The sequence below is a fragment of the Delphinus delphis genome, chromosome 6 (assembly GCF_949987515.2).
Source record: "Delphinus delphis chromosome 6, mDelDel1.2, whole genome shotgun sequence".
Lineage (NCBI taxonomy): Eukaryota > Metazoa > Chordata > Mammalia > Artiodactyla > Delphinidae > Delphinus > Delphinus delphis.
The window spans coordinates 83,247,277-83,267,963 of NC_082688.1; the positions used below are offsets into that span (position 1 = coordinate 83,247,277).

At 42.2% G+C, this 20,687-nt stretch overlaps 1 protein-coding gene across 3 annotated transcripts in view; it reads left to right on the forward strand.

The window, feature by feature from the left end:
• NTRK2 (neurotrophic receptor tyrosine kinase 2) overlaps window positions 1-18,466 on the forward strand; it is a 378,936-nt gene extending 360,470 nt beyond the window's left edge. For all 3 annotated transcript variants that reach the window (XM_060014974.1, XM_060014975.1, XM_060014973.1), the window contains exons 17-18: window positions 15,830-15,988; window positions 16,863-18,466. In XM_060014974.1, coding sequence (XP_059870957.1) covers window positions 15,830-15,988; window positions 16,863-17,048 — 345 coding nt within the window. In that variant the 3' untranslated portion in view covers window positions 17,049-18,466. The remainder of the gene's footprint in view (window positions 1-15,829; window positions 15,989-16,862) is intronic.
• The last annotated feature ends 2,221 nt before the right edge of the window (window positions 18,467-20,687 follow it).

Genomic DNA, 20,687 nt, shown 5'->3' on the forward strand with positions numbered 1-20,687 from the left:
AGTTGGGGTGGACTGGGGGCGACAGCGTGAGGACTAAGATTGCCCCAAGGTTTGCCATGGAAATAAGCTGAATCTGGGGGCTGCTGTGGAACAACAGCACCTGCTAAGCTCTGGAATCAGTTGATGACAGGGAAACTGTCAAGAGTAACCCAAGAAGGGAAAAGAGAAGTGACGTTGAGTCTTAACTTGGGGCCATACAAATGCTGAGAGAGGACTACAGATCTGCATTATGGACCAGAATTGCACAGCTCCTAGTATTTGAAGCTGTTCTTGCCCCCTCCTTGGAGTATGCTAGAATCAGAAGGGGGAGCATTGACAAGGAGAGTATTGTGGCCTGAATGTTTGTGTTCCCCCAAAACTCAGATCTAACCCTAACCCCCAGTGTGGCTGCATTTAAAAATGGGGTCTCTGAGGAAGTAATTAAGGTTAAGTGAGGTCATAAGGTGGAGCCCCCATCCAATAGGATTAGTGTCCTTGTAAAAGGAGACAGCAGAAGTTCACGCACTCTCTGCACACACACAAGCTACACACAGTCATCTGTAAGCCAGGAACAGAGCTCTCACCAGAAACTGAACTGTCTGGAACCTTGATCTTGGAGTTCTAGCCTCTAGAACTGTGAGAAAATAAATGTCTCGTTTTAGCCACCCAGTCTATGGTATTTTGTTATGGCAGACTGAGCAAACGAATGCAGAGAGCCTTTCCTAGCCCTGAGTCTGACTCCATGTCAGACTGGAGGCAGAATGCGTTTGGTTTGGAGATATGGGTCCTGATGTAGACGCTACCACGTCTAAGCTGTGTGGTCTTGGGTAGGTCACATTGTCTCTGGGCCTGGGGAATTCCTCATCACTTAAACTGAGATAAAAGAACATGCCTGACTTACCCCAGAGGATTACTGGAGAATCAAATACTTAGCATAACAACAACAGCTAATATATTTTACACTTTTATTATGTAACAGGTGTTATTCTAAGAGCTTTATTACCTATAGTAAAATTCACCTTTTTTAGTGTACTGTTCTGAGTTTTGGCAAACACAGTCATTTAACTGCCACCACAATCAAGACTTAGAACATTGTCATCACCTCCCCCCAAATTCCCTCATGCCTCTGTAAGACAAGCCCCCACCCCCAGTTCCCAGGCCCTGACAACCATACGTTTTCTAGACCTACAGTTTGCCTTCTCAAGAATGTCATACAAATGGCATCACAGGATGGGACCACAGAGCTTTTCTAATATCAACTCATTTAATCTTCACAACCATATTCTGAGGTAGGTACCATTATTGAATGCATGGATGCGGAAATGCTATGGAAAAGCAAAACACGTATACAAACATAAGGTATTATTATTTTTCACTGTTTATATTATTATTTCATGGTAGAATAAAGACAAAATCAATTCTCAATGGAAAAAATATTCCCAAAATATTGTTAGCAATAAGGTCCAGCATACCCTCTCGTGACTAATTCAAAAACCCTTGGCTTGTAGTTAGGAAGTCACAACCCTTGTATCTGTGACCAAATTGGTAATGGTAAAAGATAATGGAAGATGTTCCAGGTTTCAAGCAACAGCAACTTCAGGTATAGCGATAAACATTTCCCGCTGTAAGAGAGAGGGGCAACCAGGCTGTCCCTAGCACTCCTCCTGGCCCCATTCATTCATGACCGCCTTCACTGAGTTCCATTCATTCAGGACTTATAGGCAAGGCAGGAAGAGCTGAATCACTTCCCATGAAGTATCCCCTGGTTCCGTAGCCACATGCCACGGAAGCACCCCATCACTCTTTGTAACAGGAGAACCCTGATCTTCCTGGATGTGGTCATAAAGCACCCACAGTCTGACCACAATGGTCCCAGGTTCTCCAAGGAGAAGATTTTGCACAAATTGTTTCTCCTTTTTTTAAACTTCATATTACAGATGCAACACATAATAAATAATGTCCAGTTATTTCTTAAAGTTTACAGCTATCATGAATTTTTAAGGAACAGATCAGGAGAAACTGTTGAAACGAAGGAAGCGGGTGCAGGGTGTGACAAGAAGGTCTATGAGCCTCTTCAGTATTTAATGTGGCCAAAAGCCTCTGACAGCTAATCATCTCTTACTGGGGCTTGCCCTTTGGCCTGCACGTTTCTAAGGAAGTAAAACGTTTCGCTTCCAAACAAGTTATCACTCACTCACTTAGTAAAGACCACAAGCTGAAAGTGGCCTCCCAGGCATCACTGCTCTTTGCTACTTAAGTAGAGAAGGTCCCAGATTAGCTTTACTCACCTTTAAATCACCAGTGTTTTCAAAGCCAGCTAGGCATTTGCTTTGGGTCTATAGAAGGGCTCCAGCCTGCCACCGTGCCTCTCATATACACAGAAGGGAGACGAGGCATCCCCATGGATGGGGAACGACTTGTGGGGAAGACAGGCATGATCCTCTGGGGAGATAAAAGAATTGGGCAAGACAAAAGGCAACGTTGGAATCTGAAATGGGACTGGACAAGTGAGATTTGAGAGGAGATTCAAAGAAAGGGAATCGGGAATGGACTGGGAGGGCCCACACTGAGAGGGATGGATGCTGAAAGAGAAGAGAAGACAATGAGGGAGGAAGGAGGAGGGTGGATGCTTGTTACCGCCTCTCTCATCAACCGAGGTCCCTGGAAAATGGGTTGTGCATTCCTCATAAACTTGTACCAGGGATAAAGATGCTTCGTATGTTTGTAAAAATTAAGTAAGAACCTAGGGTCCCAGCGTGAATAATAGTGGGATAGAGAGCTGTCTTCAATACTGCCGGTCACCAATTCATATCTCCACTTGCTCAGCAAGTTTCTTGACCTTCCTAAATTCTAGTTTTCCAGTGTAGAAAAATAAATCATATTGTTTGTTAAGCCATGGGGAAATAGTCACCATTTACAACCTAGTCACCAAAGAGAATGTACCCAAAGAGTATTTCTTGGGTAAGAAATAAATATTGTAGTTGAACTGATTAGATGTTCCCAATTTGATTTAAAAATAATAAAATCATCCATTTCTGTTTTTGTTGTTGTTAGAGTATAGATGCTTTACAATGGTGTGTTAGTTTCCGCTGTACAACAAAGTGAATCAGCTATATGTATACATATATCCCCTCCCTCTTGGGCCTCCCTCCCCTGCCCATCCCACCCATTTAAGTCATCGCAGAGCACCGAGCTGAGTGAGCTCCCTGTGCTATACAGCATTTCGGACACAAGACAGTTTTACCAAAGGCCTTTTAGTATTCTTTCCAGGATTTATTGTCTTTACACCTTTCAAACAAGTAGATTTAAAGGATGCTCAGGCCTAGGTATTTTTCCTAGAACAGGTTGTTGTTTTTTTTAAAACCAGATCATTCTGTACATTTCACCATCAAAATTATGAAGTGTCATGGAAATAAACAGTAAGAGCTAAACAAACAGTTCTTTTTGCAGATGTTTTAAAAACAGAATCCATTATTTCCCAAAACTTGATTTATTTTAGGCACTATGGAATTTCTTTTTGGCCATTGGCTCCAGACATTGTTCTGATTAACTTCACTGATTTAAGCCAGTCACGGTGATTAGCAGCCCTGATGGCCATTCATTCTTTCCTTTTTCATGGTTTAATGTTCTTCTTTAGTCTCTGTCCTTCCTCACGCGCCTCAGAGGATATGAGATGCTATCTTATAGAGCAATATTCTCTCATGTTATTCATTATGACGTCTTCCTAAACTTCATTCCCAGGTCGAATAGTACCAGGTCTGCACCCCCATCTACTGTACAGATGATAAACTGAGGAACGAACGGGATTTCACACACAGCTTAGAGAGTTTTTATACTCCATGTGAATGCCAGTATTTTGGATTGCATTTTATTAAGAAGTTTTGAATTTCATCGAATGGTTCTTATTTGTAGCATCAATTAGGTGAGCCAGTTTCCATCCATTTAATCTAAGGTTGGTTCTGTGAAGAGTTTAGAGAAGTTATTGGTGGGGGATGGGAAAGTAGTGAACACTGATCTCTTTGAAGGAGCACATTGAGAATTCCTCCCCAAATCTCAACAGAAGAAACTCGAAGACGTGGTCTGCTTACCAACCCACCCCCTCCATGCCTTGCCAGCCATAACTGCTCAGCGTCCTTCCTCTTGAGGCATGTGATCCGTTAGCAAAAATAGGGAATGCCTGCAGTGTTACCAGAGCTGTACTGAGGGGTGCTTAAAAACATTGCTGAGCTATAGCAGGGAGGGTACATTCCTTGAAGTGATGGAACTTGAACTTGCCTTTAGGAGACCTTCCAGAGTAGGTAGAAAAAAAGATCAAACTTTCCAAGAGGCATGAGTAGGTTCGGCCTGGGTGAGGAGCCACAACTAAGTTTGCTGGCAGAATATAGGGCATGAATTGGAGAATGCAGAAGCCAGAAACACAGAGTGACCCATCAGAGTGAGTACAAGATGTCCTGTGGGGAGGGGTTATGTGTGTGTGTTTTTAGCTAAGCTACTTAAACTCTCTGAATTTGGGGGGCATTACTTATAATGTGAAGGCAAGTTGACGTCCTCTCAAGAGGGTAATTATTGGGCTCAAGTGAGATCATCGAGTAGAAGTTCTTTGTAAAGATCAACTGCTCTGTGTTGACAGATGATTATGGTGGGAAGGTGGTGACAAGTGGTTAATTACAGAGCTAAAACCCCAGGCTCGTGGGTTGAGAAAAATAAAACCTGCAAGTCCGAGTCAACTCCCCAGCTAAGTGGATTTCCCATGTTGCATCAGCTCATTCTGGTGCGTTTCGTGAAGAGCATGCTCCTGACCCAAGTCGATCACTGAAAGGTCTCTCCTGGCACCACTGAGTACCTGGCAGTCAAAGCAACAGTTCTGACTCCCAGTGTCACCCTTGGGATCACATTCCATCTCACAAATATTTAAGCAAGAGTGTGAGGGCCGATGGCCAAGTTGCACATACAAGACAAATATCTCATTGTGTTTGTCACTGCACAGTATGTGGTTTTGTGAGTTCTAAAAACCATCCAGTGACTGTGACTGGAATGTGACAGTAATTTGTAACCACGGTGGCTCTTTTTTTCTATTTTTACTTTTTGGGCCCACTTTTGTGACATGCTCCAAAATCCTGAGAAAGGGCTGCGAAAGAAATATTCAGAAATGTTCTAAACGGGTTTAGAAAACTTGTGAACCCTGTCTGAACTTTTATTAGATGCTCCCACCACTCACCCATTTGACATCAGAACAAGGAAAGCATTATTTGTAATGGCATGTGTGAAATCCCAGAGGGGATTCTTGAAAGAATTAGAGTGAAAAATCTGTCCCAAAGAGACTGCAAGCATAAAATAAATGATCAGATGGGAAAACATGTAAATCAGAAATTGAATCTTTTTTTCCCCTTCTTTAAAGGACACAGGAGCCTCTTCTTTGGCCATTAGCAATACAGGACAGAGAATCCGGAAGAGTAGGTGTAATCAGAGGGGCCCCAGAGTACTTGTCATTGCAGAGTGAGGAGTGTGGGAGAGTTGTAGTGTTGACTCTTCTTAATGTCTCCCTGGCTGCTTCCCATTGAGAAAATAAAGGCTAGATAATACAGGCTACAGAGAAAGAGGCAACACCTAGAAAGCATTTAGTGCATTAAAATTCATAAAGGGCTTTCACAAATATTGTCTGCTTGAGTTAACCCTGGGAGGTATATATTGTTACCCACATTTTATAGTTGGAAAAATTAAGACACAGAGAGGTTTGGCAAGTAGTGAAATTAACTCTGGAGCCCAGGGTGTTTTTTGTTTTTTGTTTTAATTGAGGTATACTTGACATATAACATCATATTCGTTTCAGGTGTACAATATAAGGATTTGATATCTGTATATATTGCAAAATGATCACAGCCATAAGTCTAGTTAACATCTGTCTCCTCACATAGTTACAATTTTTTGTTGTTGTGATGAAAACTTTTAGGATTTACTTTCAAATATGCAATACAATATTATTAACTATAGTCACCTTGCTGTACCTTACATCCTCAGGACTTATTTATTTTACAACTGGAAATTTGTGCCTTTTGGCCCCCTTCTAAAGTCATGAATTGAGTGTTGTCCACTGCACCACAGCTGGGAACACAAAAAGAATATGGAAAGCCTGGCGTCTCCATAGGTTAACATGTCCCAAAGTGGGATATTTACCGTCTGGTTCTAGGAATGTATGTGAGTGGCTCTCCATCTCTCTCCCTCTCCCCCACAAACACACAGCCAAATTAGTTTAATTCACTAAGTTAAACAAAGTTAAATCTGTTCTTTCTGCCTGAGACACTTCAAGGGAATTCTGTGCATTATGAATCTCCAAGAAATGAAGAGGGTTACAGGTTATAGTATATTGGACACATCTGAACTAGGAACACATGTGGCAAGCTAGCTCTTAATACTTTGAGGGTCAGGTATCCAAAAGAACACCGAATTGGTCCATAATATCCCACTCTTCCCCTTACTACCACAGACCAACTGTACATTGGATGTATGGTCTAATTTCAATATTTTTCTAATTCTACTTTCAATATGTCAATTTCAATTGTTTCACTATTCCCATTCAAGAAAGAATTATGTCTTTTTCGCTAAAAACCTGGGCAGAGACCTCTCACTCCCCATAACTCTGCGCATATAGCTCCCTGCACTGCCACAAAGCCTCTCCTTGGTGCTGGGGTATAGGCTGCCAGCACCCGGGGGACCATTCCGCCTTGGTATCCTTCGTGTTCGTAAGTATCTGAAAACATAGGAAACTCTTGTGTGTTGGCAGATTTCCTTTCCCAAAGTCCTGGGTACGTGGGGTTTCAGAGTTGCAGAGTCAGGCGGATAGCCATCAGCCAGAAACACGCCCATTTGGCTGTGCCACTATGAACACCAGCAACCATTCTGGTCAGTGCCTGTGTTGCACAGGTTGTGTTTTCGATATCGACCCTGGTGGTGAGTATTGTCATGTCCAGGCAGCTCCATGAGGGAAATCTGCGCTCGTTGAACAGTGACAACCTGTCCTGCGGAATGAGGAGAAAGCAAGGAAATTGAAAGCTGATGGAAGGCAACAAGCTTGCACTTAGCGCATGAACTTTTGGTGTATTCAAAGCTGAACAGTAAAAATACAGGGGCGCCTTAACCCTGAGCCAGCAAGTCATGTTTCGACTTGTCAGACTTGGATTCCTCGTACAGAGAAGAATGGGGAAAAATCGTGCATGCTTTCTTTGATGCTAAGAGCATCATTTGAAATCACCAAGCAAATTAGACATCTCTGACACTCTCCACTTGGGCTACGGAGTTGAGCAGCATTTTTCAGGCACTGTTAGTCCATTTCCTTCCCTTAGTGAGTCAGAAATGGATATTGAGAATTATAATCGGGCAGAAACTCTGTGTGGCATTGGTCTCAGAGGTCAGGGGGTGGGAGTTGTCAGGGAAATCTAATTCCTGCTGTCCTGTGAGCTCACCCACTGCCCCGCTGTCAGCATGGCATTTGGGCAGGTAGCGCTGAGGTTCACCAGCGTGAAAAGTAGGACCTGCCACCCATTGGGCTACTGTGCAGAAATCTTATCTTGGTTTAAAAATCAGACAGCCTTGATGGGCTACAAACCTGTATGGAATACACTTAATTTTTCTCCAGAAAGTAGGAAATCGTAAACAAGTCTCTTTGGTCAAAGTTTTCTTTGCCTGTGCTAATGCTGTTGCTATCTAATGCCTCAGACTTGGTGCTTTTACTAAAATGGGCTTTTCAAAAACCATACTTATGTATTAACTTTTTTTTTAACATTTTAATTGGAGTATAATTGCTTTACGGTGGTGTGTTAGCTTCTGCTTTATAACAAAGTGAATCAGTTATTCATATACATATATCCCCATATCTCTTCCCACTTGCGTCTCCCTCCCTCCCACCCTCCCTATCCGACCCTTCTAGCTGATCACAAAGCACCGAGCTGATCTCCCTGTGCTATGTGACTGCTTCCCACTAGCTATCTATTTTACATTTGGTAGTGTATATACGTCCATATATACACTACCACTCTCTCACTTCGCCCTAGCTTACCCTTCCCCCTCCCGGTGTCCTCAAATCCATTCTAGGAGGTCTGCGTCTTTATTCCCGTTTTGCCCTAGGTTCTTCACGATCTTTTTTTTTTCTTTTAGATTCCATATGTATGTGTTAACATACGGTATTTGTTTTTCTCTTTCTGACTTACTTCACTCTATATGACAGATTCTAGGTCCATCCACCTCACTACGAATAACTCAATTTCGTTTCTTTTTATGGCTGAGTAATATTCCATTGTATACATGTGCCACATCTTCTTTATCCATTCATCTGTCGATGGACACTTAGGTTGCTTCCACGTCCTGGATATTGTAAATAGTGCTGCAATGAAGATTGTGGAACATGACTCTTTTTGAGTTATGGTTTTCTCAGGGTATATGTCCAGTAGTTGGATTGCTGGGTCATATGGTAGTTCTACTCTTAGTTTTTTAAGGAACCTCCATACTGTTCTCCATAGTAGCTGTATCAATTTACATTCCCACCAACAGTGCAAGAGAGTTCCCTTTTCTCCACACCCTCTCCAGCATTTATTGTTTGTACATTTTTTGATGATGGCCATTCTGACCCGTGTGAGATGATATCGCATTGTAGTTTTGATTTGCATTTCTCTAATGAGTAATGATGTTGAGCAGTCTTTCATGTGTTTTTTTGGCAATCTGTATATCTTCTTTGGAGAAATATCTATTAAGGACTTCTGCCCATTTTTGGATTGGGTTGTTTGTTTTTTTGATATTGAGCTGCATGAGCCGCTTGCAAATTTTGGAGATTAATCCTTTGTCAGTTGCTTCATTTGCAAATATCTTCTCCCTTTCTGAGAGTTGTCTTTTCTTCTTGTTTATGGTTTCCTTTGCTGTGCAAAAGCTTTGAAGTTTCATTAGGTCTCATTTGTTTATTTTTGTTTTTCTTTCCATTTCTCTAGGAGGTGGGTCAAAAAGGATCTTGCTGTGATTTATGTCATAAAGTGTTCTGCCTATGTTTTCCTCTAAGAGTTTGAAAGTGTCTGACCTTACATTTAGGTCTTGAATCCATTTTGAGTTTATTTTTGTGCATGCTGTTAGGGAGTGTTCTAATTTCATACTTTTACATGTAGCTGTCCAGTTTTCCCAGCACCACTTATTGAAGAGGATGTCTTTTCTCCATTGTATATGCTTAACTCCTTTTTCAAAGATAAGGTGACCATATGTGCATGGGTCTATCTCTGGGCTTTCTATCCTGTTCCATTGATCTATATTTCTGGTTTTGTGCCAGTACCATACTGTCTTGATTACTGTAGATTTGTAGTATAGTCCAAAGTCTGGGAGCCTGTTTCCTCCAGCTCTGTTTTACTTTCTCATCATTGCTTTGGCTATTCGGGGTCTTTTGTGTTTCCATACAAATTGTGAAATTTTTTGTCCTAGTTCTGTGAAAAATGCCAATGGTAGTTTGATAGGGATTGCATTGAATCTGTAGATTGCTTTGGGTAGTATAGTCATTTACATAATGTTGATTCTTCCAATCCAAGAACATGGTATATCTCTCCATCTATTTGTATCATCTTTAATTTCTATCATCAGTGTCTTATAATTTCCTGCACACATGTCTTTTGTCTCCTTAGGTAGGTTTATTCCTAGGTATTTTATTCTTTTTGTTGCAATGGTAAATGGGCATGTTTTGTTAATTTCACTTTCAGATTTTTCATCATTAGTGTGTAGGAATGCAAGAGATTTCTGTGCATTAATTTTGTATGCTGTTACTTTACCAAATTCATTGATTAGCTCTAGTAGTTTTCTGGTAGCACCTTTAGGATTCTCTATGTATAGTATCATGTCATCTGTAAACAGTGACAGCTTTACTTCTTTTCCGATTTGGATTCCTTTTATTTCCTTTTCTTCTCTGATTGCTGTGGCTAAAACTTCCAAAACTATGTTGAACAATACTGGTGAGAGTGGGCAACCTTGTCTTGTTCCGGATCTTAGTGGAAATGGTTTCAGTTTTTCACCATTGAGGATGATGTTGGCTGTGGGTTTGTCATATATGGCCTTTGTTATGTCGAGGTAAGTTCCCTCTATGCCTACTTTCTGAAGGATTTTTATCATAAATGGGTGTTGAATTTTGTCAAAAGCTTTCTCTGCATCTATTGAGATGATCATATGGTTTTTCTCCTTCAATTTGTTAATATGGTGTATCACATTGATTGATTTGCGTATATTGAAGAATCCTTGCATTCCTGGAATAAACCCCACTTGATCATGGTGTATGATCCTTTTAATGTGCTGTTGGATTCTGTTTGCTAGTATTTTGTTGTAAAAGTTTGCATCTATGTTCATCAGTGATATTCGTCTGTAGCTTTCTTTTTTTGTGACATCCTTGTCTGGTTTTGGTGTCAGGGTGATGGTGGTCTCATAGAATGAGTTTGGGAGTCTTCCTCCCTCTGCTATATTTTGGAAGAGTTTGAGAAAGATAGGTGTTAGCTCTTCTCTAAATGTTTGATAGAATTCGCCTTTGAAGCCATCTGGTCCTGGGCTTTTGTTTGTTGGAAGATTTTTAATCACGTTTTCTATTTTAGTGCTTGTGATTGGTCTGTTCATATTTTCTATTTCTTCCTGGTTCATTCTTGGAAGGTTGTGCGTTTCTAAGTATTTATCCATTTCGTCCAGGTTGTCCATTTTATTGGCATATAGTTGTTTGTAGTAAGTGCTCATGATCCTTTGTATTTCTGCAGTGTCAGTTGTTACTTCTCCTTTTTCATTTCTAATTCTATTGATTTGAGTCTTCTCCCTTTTCTTCTTTTTGAGTCTGCCTAATGGCTTATCAATTTTGTTTATCTTCTCAAAGAACCAGCTTTTAGTTTTATTGATCTTTGCTATCATTTCACTTATTTCTTTTTCATTTATTTCTGATCTGATCTTTATGATTTCTTTCCTTCTGCTAACTTTGGGGTTTTTTTGTTCTTCTTTCTCTACTTGCTTTAGGTTTAAGGTTAGGTTGTCTTTTTGAGATGTTACTTGTTTCTTAAGGTAGGATTGTATTGCTATAAACTTCCCTCTTAAAAGTGCTTTTGCTGCATCCCATAGGTTTGGGGTCATTGTGTTTTCATTGTCTTTTGTTTCTAGGTATTTTCTGATTTCCTTTTTGATTTCTTCAGTGATCTCTTGGTTATTAAGTAGTGTATTGTTTATCCTCCATGTGTTTGTATTTTTTACAGATTTTTTTCCTGTAATTGGTATCTAGTCTCATAACGTTGTGGTCAGAAAAGTTTCTTGATACGATTTCAATTTTCTTAATTTTACCAAGGCTTGACTTGTGACCCAAGATATGATCTATCCTGGAGAATGTTCCATGAGCACTTGAGAAAAAAAGTGTATTCTGTTGTTTTTGCATAGAATGTCCTATAAATATCGGTTAAGTCCATCTTGTTTAATGTATCATTAAAACTTGCATTTCCTTATTTATTTTCATTTTGGATGATCTGTCCATTGGTGAAAGTGGGGTGTTAAAGTCCCCTACTATGATTGTATTACTGTCGATTTCCCCTTTTATGGCTGTTAGTATTTGCCTTATGTATTGAGGTGCTCCTATGTTGGGTGCAGAGATATTTACAATTGTTATATCCTCTTCTTGGGTTGATCCCTTGATCATTATGTAGTGTCCTTCCTTGTCTCTTGTAATAGTCTTTATTTTAAAGTCTATTTTGTCTGATATGAGAATTGCTACTCCAGCTTTCTTTTGATTTCCATTGGCATGGAATATCTTTTTCCATCTCCTCACTCTGGCTGTATGTGTCCCTACGTCTGAAGTGGGTCTCTTGTAGACAGCATATATACGGGTCTTGTTTTGTATCCATTCCGCCAGTCTATTGTTTTTTGGTTGGAGCATTTAATCCATTTACATTTAAGGTAATTATCGATATGTATGTTCCTATTACCATTTTCTTAATTGTTTTGGGTTTGCTATTGTATGTCTTTTCCTTCTCTTGTGTTTCCTGCCTAGATGAGTTCCTTTAGCGTTTGTTGTAAAGCTAGTTTGGTGGTGCTGAATTGTCTTAGCTTTTACTTGTCTGTAAAGGTTTTAATTTCTCTCTCTAATCTGAATGAGATCCTTGCTGGGTAGAGTAATCTTGGTTGTAGGTTTTTCCCTTTCATCACTTTAAATATGTCCTGCCACTCCCTTCTGGCTTGCAGAGTTTCTGCTGAAAGATCAGCTGTTAACCTTATGGGGATTCCCTTGTATGTTATTTGTTGTTTTTCCCTTGCTGCTTTTAATATTTTTTGTTTGTATTTAATTTTTGATAGTGTGATTAATATGTGTCTTGATGTGTTTCTCCTTGGATTTATCCTGTATGGGGCTCTCTGTGCTTCCTGGACTTGATTAAGTATTTCCTTTCCCATACTAGGGAAGTTTTCAACCATAATCTCTTCAAATATTTTGTCAGTCCCTTTCTTGTTCTCTTCTTCTTCTGGGACCCCTATAATTCAAATGTTGGTGTGTTTAATATTGTCCCAGAGATCTCTGAGACTGTTCTCAATTCTTTTCATTGTTTTTTCTTTATTCTGCTCTGCAGTAGTTATTTCCACTATTTTATCTTCCAGGTCACTTATCCATTCTTCTGCCTCAGTTATTCTGCTATTGATCCCTTCTAGAGAATTTTTAATTTCATTTATTGTGTTGTTCATGATTGTTTCTTTCCTGTTTAGTTCTTCTAGGTCCTCATTAAACATTTCTTGTATTTTGTCCATTCTATTTCCAAGATTTTGGATCATCTTTACTATCATTATTCTGAGTGCTTTTTCAGGTAGACTGTCTATTTCCTCTTCATTTGTTACGTGTGGTGGGTTTTCACCTTGCTCCTTCATCTTTCTTTGTCTTCTCATTTTGCTTAACTTACTGGGTTTGGGATCTCCTTTTGCAGGTGGCAAGTTCGTAGTTCCCATTGTTTTTGGTGTCTGCCCCCAGTGTCAGGTGGTTCAGTGGGTTGTGTAGGCTTCCTGGTGGAAGGGACTGGTGCCTGTGTTCTGGTGGATGAGGCTGGATCTTGTCTTTCTGGTGGGCAGGTCCACCTCTGGTGGTGTGTTTTGGGGTGTCTGTGGACTTATTATGAGTTTAGGCAGCCTCTCTGCTAATGGATGGTGTTGTGTTCCTGTCTTGCTAGTTGTTTGGCATAGAGTGTCCAGCACTGTAGCTTGCTGGTCGTTGAGTGTAGCTGGGAGCTGTCGTTGAGATGAAGATCTCTGGGAGATTTTCGCCGTTTGATATTACGTGGAGCTGGGAGGTCTCTTGTGGACCAATGTCTTGAACTTGGCTCTCCCACCTCAGAGGCACAGCCCTGACACCTGGCTGGAGCACCAAGAGCCTGTCATCCACACGGCTCAGAATAAAAGGGAGAAAGAAAGAAAGAGAGAAAGAGAGAAAGAGAGAAAGAAAGAAAGAAAGAAAGAAAGAAAGAAAGAAAGAAAGAAGTAAAATTAAATTAAATTAAAAAGTTATTAAAATAAAAAACAGAAAATAATTATTATAAAAAAAATTTTTAAGTAAAAAAAAAAAAAGAATAGCCAAACCAAAAAACAAATCCACCAATGATAACAAGCACTGAAAACTTCACTAAAAAGCAAAAAAAAAAAAAAAAAAAAACGGACACACATTACCCTAGGACAAATGGTAAAAGCAAAGCTATACAGACAAAATCACACACAGAAGCATGCATACACACTCACAAAAAGGAAAAAGGGAAAAAACTATATATATAATTGCTCCCACAGTCCACCTCCTCAATTTGGGATGATTCATTGTCTATTCAGGTATTCCACAGATGCGGTACATCAAGTTAACTGTGGTGATTTCATCCGCTGCTCCTGAGGCTGCTGGGAGAGATTTCCCTTTCTCTTCTCTGTTCACACAGCTCTCGGGGTTCAGCTTTGGATTTGGACCCGCCTCTGCATGTAGGTCGCCTGAGGGCGTCTGTTCTTCGCTCAGACAGGACTGGGTTAAAGGAGCAGATTCGGGGGCTCTGGCTCACTCAGGCCGGGGGGAGGGAGGGGTACGGATGCGGGGCGAGACTGCGGTGGCAAAGGCCGGCATGATGTTGCACCAGCCTGAGGTGCGCCCTGTGTTCTCCCGGGGAAGTTGTCCCTGGATCACGGGACCCTGGCAGTGGCGGGCTGCACAGGCTCCGGGGGGGCGGGGGTGTGTGTGGATAGTGACCTGTGTTTGCACACAGGCTTCTTGGTGGCGGCAGCAGCAGCCTTAGCGTCTCATGCCCGTCTCTGGGGTCCGCGCTGATAGCCGCGGCTCACGCCAGTCTCTGGAGCTCCTTTAAGCGGCACTCTTAATCCCCTCTCGTCGCGCATCAGGAAACAAAGAGGGAAGAAAAAGTCTCTTGCGTCTTCGGCAGCTCCAGACCTTTTCCCGGACTCCCTCCCGGCTAGCCGTGGTGCACTAACCCCCTGCAGGCTGTGTTCACGCCGCCAGTCCTCTCCCTGGGATCCGACCGAAGCCCGAGCCTCAGCTCCCAGCCCCGCCCGCCCCAGCGGGTGAGCAGAGAAGCCTCTCGGGCTGGTGAGTGCTGGTCAGCACCGATCCTCTGTGCGGGAATCTCGCCGCTTTGCCCTCCGCACCCCTGTGGCCGCGCTCTCCTCCGCGGCTCCAAAGCTTACCCCTCCGCCACCTGCAGTCTCCGCCCACGAAGGGGCTTCCTAGTGTGTGGAAACTTCCTCCTTCACAGCTCCCTCCCACTGGTGCAGGTCCCGTCCCTATCCTTTTGTCTGTGTTTATTCTTTTTTCTTTTGCCCTACACAGGTACGTGGGGAGTTTCTTGCCTTTTGGGAGGTCTGAGGTCTTCTGCCAGCGTTCAGTAGGTGTTCTGTAGGAGTTGTTCTACATGAAGATGTATTTCTGATGTATCTGTGGGGAGGAAGGTGATCTCCGCGTCTTACTCTTCCACCATCTTGAAGCTCCTCCTGCTTCTTTACTTTTGTAAATAAGCTCAGTTGAAGTTTCCTGTAGTAGATGAAATTCCAAAGACTGGACTTCTTTGTATCCATAGCAACCTGAAACTCAGTTGCCCCTTCTGTAAAATGTGAATAATCATTTCTGCCCTGCCCATTGCTGGGTTGTGGTAAGCATGTTCAAGGCAGCTCTGTGTGCGCTCCTTACACTTTAAAGTGGAAGGAAGCTCCGGCCTTGCTAAGGAAGCAGAGTCCCTTGGTGGGTCATTTTGGATGCAAAACTCTCTACTTGTTATCCTGACCAAAGTTATCTTGTTAATTACAAGATCAAGTCATCCTCATACCAGAAAGTAGGTGTGTCTGGGTTTTTTTTTTTTTTTTTTTTTTTTTCGGTTCGCGGGCCTCTCACTGTTGCGGCCTCTCCTGTTGCGGAGCACAGGCTCCGGACGCGCAGGCTCAGCGGCTATGGCTCACGGGCCCAGCCGCTCCGCAGCATGTGGGATCTTCCCGGACCGGGGCACGAACCCGTGTCCCCTGCACCGGCAGGCGGACTCTCCACCACTGCGCCACCAGGGAAGCCCTGTCTGTGTTTCATACAGGATGAATACCCACCCAATCACCATCTCTGCTCCTGTCTAGTTGTGAGAAAGAGAGAATTGCAAAAATGTGAGAAAAATCCTTTGACCACTCTTTGCCCTCTGTCTCTGTTGCTTGAGATTATAAACCAATCGTCTTTCCCTTCTGTTTTATAAACAATTAAAATTAATAAATACAAATAAAGGAAAGGGAAAAAAATGTCCCCCACATCTCCCTTCCAAACCTTTTCTCCTGATGGTGGGCACTGATGCCGCCTTGCTTACCCCTTTTCTGCCAGGTCGGTGGCCACACGATGCTGCCCATTCGCTGGATGCCTCCAGAGAGCATCATGTACAGGAAGTTCACCACCGAAAGTGACGTCTGGAGCCTGGGGGTCGTGTTGTGGGAGATCTTCACATATGGCAAACAGCCCTGGTACCAGCTGTCAAACAACGAGGTGAGAGGCGGGTGGCACCAAGAACCCTAGAGAGCTGACGCAGAGAGGCATCCCCGGGCTGGAAGTCAGGACACGCTCTCCTGTGGCTTTGTTGGGAGAAGCACCTCCCAAACGGCCTGCCATGTACCTAAATTTCATGGCCAAATTATAGTCACGCTCCAAACTTAAGAGTTCTAGAAAGAGAAAAGCACGGCATTTGCTGACGCGCCTGTGATCCTCTGGCATTGGGACCCAGGAGTCATTTCGTGCTGTTCATCTAGTAAATTGATAGCAGATGTGGCATTCCGGTACCCTTCGAGTCCAGCTAGCTTTGGTATTATTCCATTAAGGTTTCAAGCTTCTCTCCTTTTTGCATATTTCATTAGAACATTCACTTCTAGTGAAAACTCAAACATTTTATTTTCCTTTTCTAATCTGTTTGCAAATATGTCTATATTTGAGGCATCACTTCTTGGTCAAGCACCTCACTTCTTCAGGCCCATGTCTGTCTTTTATCCAATTCCATTATCCAAAATGACCGCTCATTTCTGTACCCTGGGGTTCCCTGGCCAGTTAGCGCCCTGACACAAAAGTGACCCTGGTCCCATCTCAGGCCAGTAAAACATTGGAATTCCAGGGTGTGCTTTGGGAGCATTCCATATAGATGAATTATTTCTCTAGCAGTTTGGTGAAATCAGTGTGGCTTGAAAAATGAATATAAACCCATCAAATTAACCATGACATACCAACCTAGAACAGTCACTCTCTTGCCTCTGAAAAAAAGTAAACACTGAGTGTGCTTCTTTAAAGCAGCCCTCTCTTTGTACTGACATTTATTGTATCCACATTGTTTTTCCTCTGGTCTGACCCTATCTTTGCTCTCCGTCCCGTCCAGGTGATAGAATGCATCACTCAAGGCCGAGTCTTGCAGCGACCTCGAACGTGCCCCCAGGAAGTCTATGAGCTGATGCTGGGGTGCTGGCAGCGAGAGCCCCACATGAGGAAGAACATCAAGGGCATCCACACCCTCCTTCAGAACTTGGCCAAGGCATCTCCGGTCTACCTGGATATACTAGGCTAGGGCCCTTTCCCCCAGACCGATCCTTCCCAAAGCACCTCCTCAGTTGGGCCGAGAGGATGAACGTCTTTTAACTGCCGCTGGATGCCGTCAATCTGCTGTTCTTCGCTCTGACAGTATTAACTACAAAGACACCGAGAAGCTTTCCGAGGGAAGCAATGTGTACTTCTCCATCCGTAGACACAGTATGGACTTCTTTTTGGCATTATCTCTTTCTCTCTTTCCATCTCCCTTGGTTTATTCCCTAGTTTTTTTTGTTTGTTTGTTTTTCTTTCCTTTATTTTTTGTCTTCCCTGCTTCACAATCCTCACCCTTTCCTTTTTAATCAATCTGGCTTCTGCATTACTATTAACTCTGCATAGACAAAGGCCTTAACAAACCTAATTTGTTATATCAGCAGACACTCCGGTTTGCCCACCACAACTAACAATGCCTTGTTGTATTCCTGCCTTTGATGTGGATGAAAAAAAGGGAAAACAAATATTTGACTTAAACTTTGTCACTTCTGCTGTACAGACATCGAGAGTTTCTATGGATTCACTTCTATTTATTTATTATTATTACTGTTCTTATTGTTTGGGATGGCTTAAGCCTGTGTATGAAAAAGGAAAACTTGTGTTCAATCTGGGAAGCCTTTATCTTTGGGAGATTAAAACCAGAGAGAAAGAAGATTTATTATAAACCGCAGTATGGGAAGAACAAAGACAACCATTGAGATCGGCTGGCGTCAGTCCCAACTTAAGAAAACCCAGCGACTGTTAGCTGGGAACAGTGTATTCGGCACCTTCCCCCGAGGACATTTCTGAGGAGTAAAAAGACTGTTGAACTCTGTGCCATGGACTATTCTTTTCCCATCACCGGAAACACTAGAGTGTAGAACAGAGAAAAGATGGCTTCCGGGAGGTAAGATGGTGCATCACACGTTCCGACAGTCTTGTCTTCGTAGGCCACGGTGATGGCGCTGGTTTGTTTTTCCAAGTGTTATCCACTGAGCCTGTGTCAAGTTCAGTTGAAAGGAGGTGGATTCTTGTCCAGCGATCATTTCAGGGTCAGGTGGGAAAGCCAAGGACTTGGAAAAGATAGGACAAGCTCTAAATTTGGAGGCAAGTTTCTCTTACATTGAACTTTTCAGATAGCACTTCCTTCCAACCCCTAGCCTCCACCCCACCCGTCCTTTTAACTGTGCAAGCAAAATTGTGCATGGTCTTTGTCGATAAAAATATCTTGTGTGCAGAAACTACCGCTCCAGACGTCGTGCCCCAGATATGTAGAGCAGATCCATAAAAGGTATAACTTATATAATTAGGCGAAGCTAATGGAATTCATCAGCTGAGTATAAGTGTCTCTGGGTCGTATGGTGGCGATGGGTTTTAACAAATATGGTCCCTGAAACCTGGCTATCCTCCACCATGTCGCACCCACTGTGGCCCTGTGAGAAGGGCAAAATCAACCCCCAAGGGACAGGAGACCTCACCCACCCTGGGGGTATCACAGGCATTGATGTTCAGTGTACACAGGCCGAGACCTTGCTCTGGGCTCTGGTTGGGAGAGTGGTCTCATTCTAATTGTACTCCATTGTCAATATGCTGTTTTGTTTTTTTCACTGCATTTTAAAAGAAAGTAAAAACAAAACCTTAGGCACAGCATACCCATGGGACACTGTGCCCAGGCCAAGCTTTGGAGGTGTGCTTCTGGGCATAGCCACGGGTTTTGCGAAAAGAGGTTGTAAATTTAAATAGAAATTTACAGTTATCTGGGTGATCAGTTATACCAAGGAAGAAACATTTTTCTGTTCCTCAAGAAAACTTGCTACCCTCTGTGAGGGGAATTTTGCTAACTCGACATCTTTATAACACGAGCCAGATTGAAAGGGAGTGATTTGAATTCAACTTAGGTCATTTTATTTCATATTTGTTTCTGAAGGTGCAATTGCTCTGTTTAAGTTTTGCTTGTGCCCTTAGTTACTGAAGCACCTTATTTTCCATTCTAGACACTGAAAGCCAGTTCTCAAAAAATCAAAAGAGTCCATTAACAGAGAACAAAAGGAAATTGAGTAGCATCTGCTGTCAAGTGAAGGGGGTTGGACAAGGCGATGCCCATAGTCCTTTCAGGTTCTGCGCTGCCTATGAGACATGGGAGTTGAATTGTTCTCTTTGTCGGTGACCAAAAACCCTCCAGAACACACATAATAACATAACGAAAGCCATATCTCCATGATATATACCTGCACGTATATATCCCATTAAGGGCCCATGGTACTGTTAAAACACTGTGGCACCCTGTGAAGCAGTAAGAAGAAGCAGATTTGTACAGAACTTTTCTAGATTCCATCAGTGATGACCTGAAAACCTACACAGGTTTGTTATTCTGTGCGACTGGCCAGCTGCTCTGGGGGAAGAAGCTGCAAGTTACTTGTTTTATTTTAACAGAGAGCAAAGGAGGTAATACTCTAAGGGGTCACATTCAAGGAGTGCTGTGCTGTTTTAGAGCAAGGATTTGTTTAAAGCAGATGAGAGGATGGGAGCATTCCCTTCCCCTTCCAGTGTTGTGTTTTCCTCTGAAGGAAAAAAGAAAAAAAAAATGTCTCTTTACCTTCTGACAAGTCCCTCAAGGTCTTGAAATGAAAGGTTCTATGCAAGTGCAAAGTTTTATAGTTATTTATATTGCTGATTATTATTCATTTTTTCCCTCTGTTGTCTCAAGAGTATGTACTGATCACAGAGACGTCTCGCATTGAAAGAATCCCAGATTGCTTTTAAAGTGACCGAAGGAACCACAGACTATCTTCAAGTCTCCATCCCTGTTCCTCCACAATCCCCTCTTCTCATGCTCTTGTAATATTTAGAAAAAGGGCATCCTCATTCTGCAGTGTAAAGATCACAGAATAGGGCCTGCCATCAAATTCATTAAACACTACGACAGGAGTGGTGACAAACCTAATTCTCTAGCCTGAACTCATCCTGACAGTTGCTTCCATTTATACATTGTTTAATAGTTTCCCAAACACTTTTCACATATGTTGGCAAATTATTCCCACTTTTTAACGGTGAGGAAATTGAGAGTTGGAGAAGTTAAATGGCATGCTAGTACTCTCCAGGCACCTCTGGGACTTAATCTAGGTACTCTGACTCTCATGTTCATGATTTGGTCCACTAGAGACCTTAATATATACACAAGCAGTCCAGGAGAGAAAGCACGCTAACCAATTCATGAAGCAGGATATGAAGTTAGAAGAGCAAAATGAAATATGTGAGATGCAAGCAGCTGAGATCTCATGACATATAATCATGCTCATAGCTTCAGCGAAATCCTTGTACAATGAACCAGTGTCATAATCAGGCTTATTTAGAAGACATTTTGAACTATGCTATAAAAGACTATATCAGAATTCATATTATATGTTCACATCGGCGCTCCCTGTGGTATTTCCATGTATTTATATGTGTGCTATAAATACTAGATTTATACATAGACAAACACACATGCATAGTGTGTTTGTGAGCTTATGTATAAATTTATAGGCACACAGTAATAGAGATAATTATAAGTAGGGTGCAGTATGAATAATTTGCTTAAAATCTGCTAAATAACCAAAACTTTTTTAAAGTCATGTTGCTGTTCATGCTTCCTTTCTCCATGTGG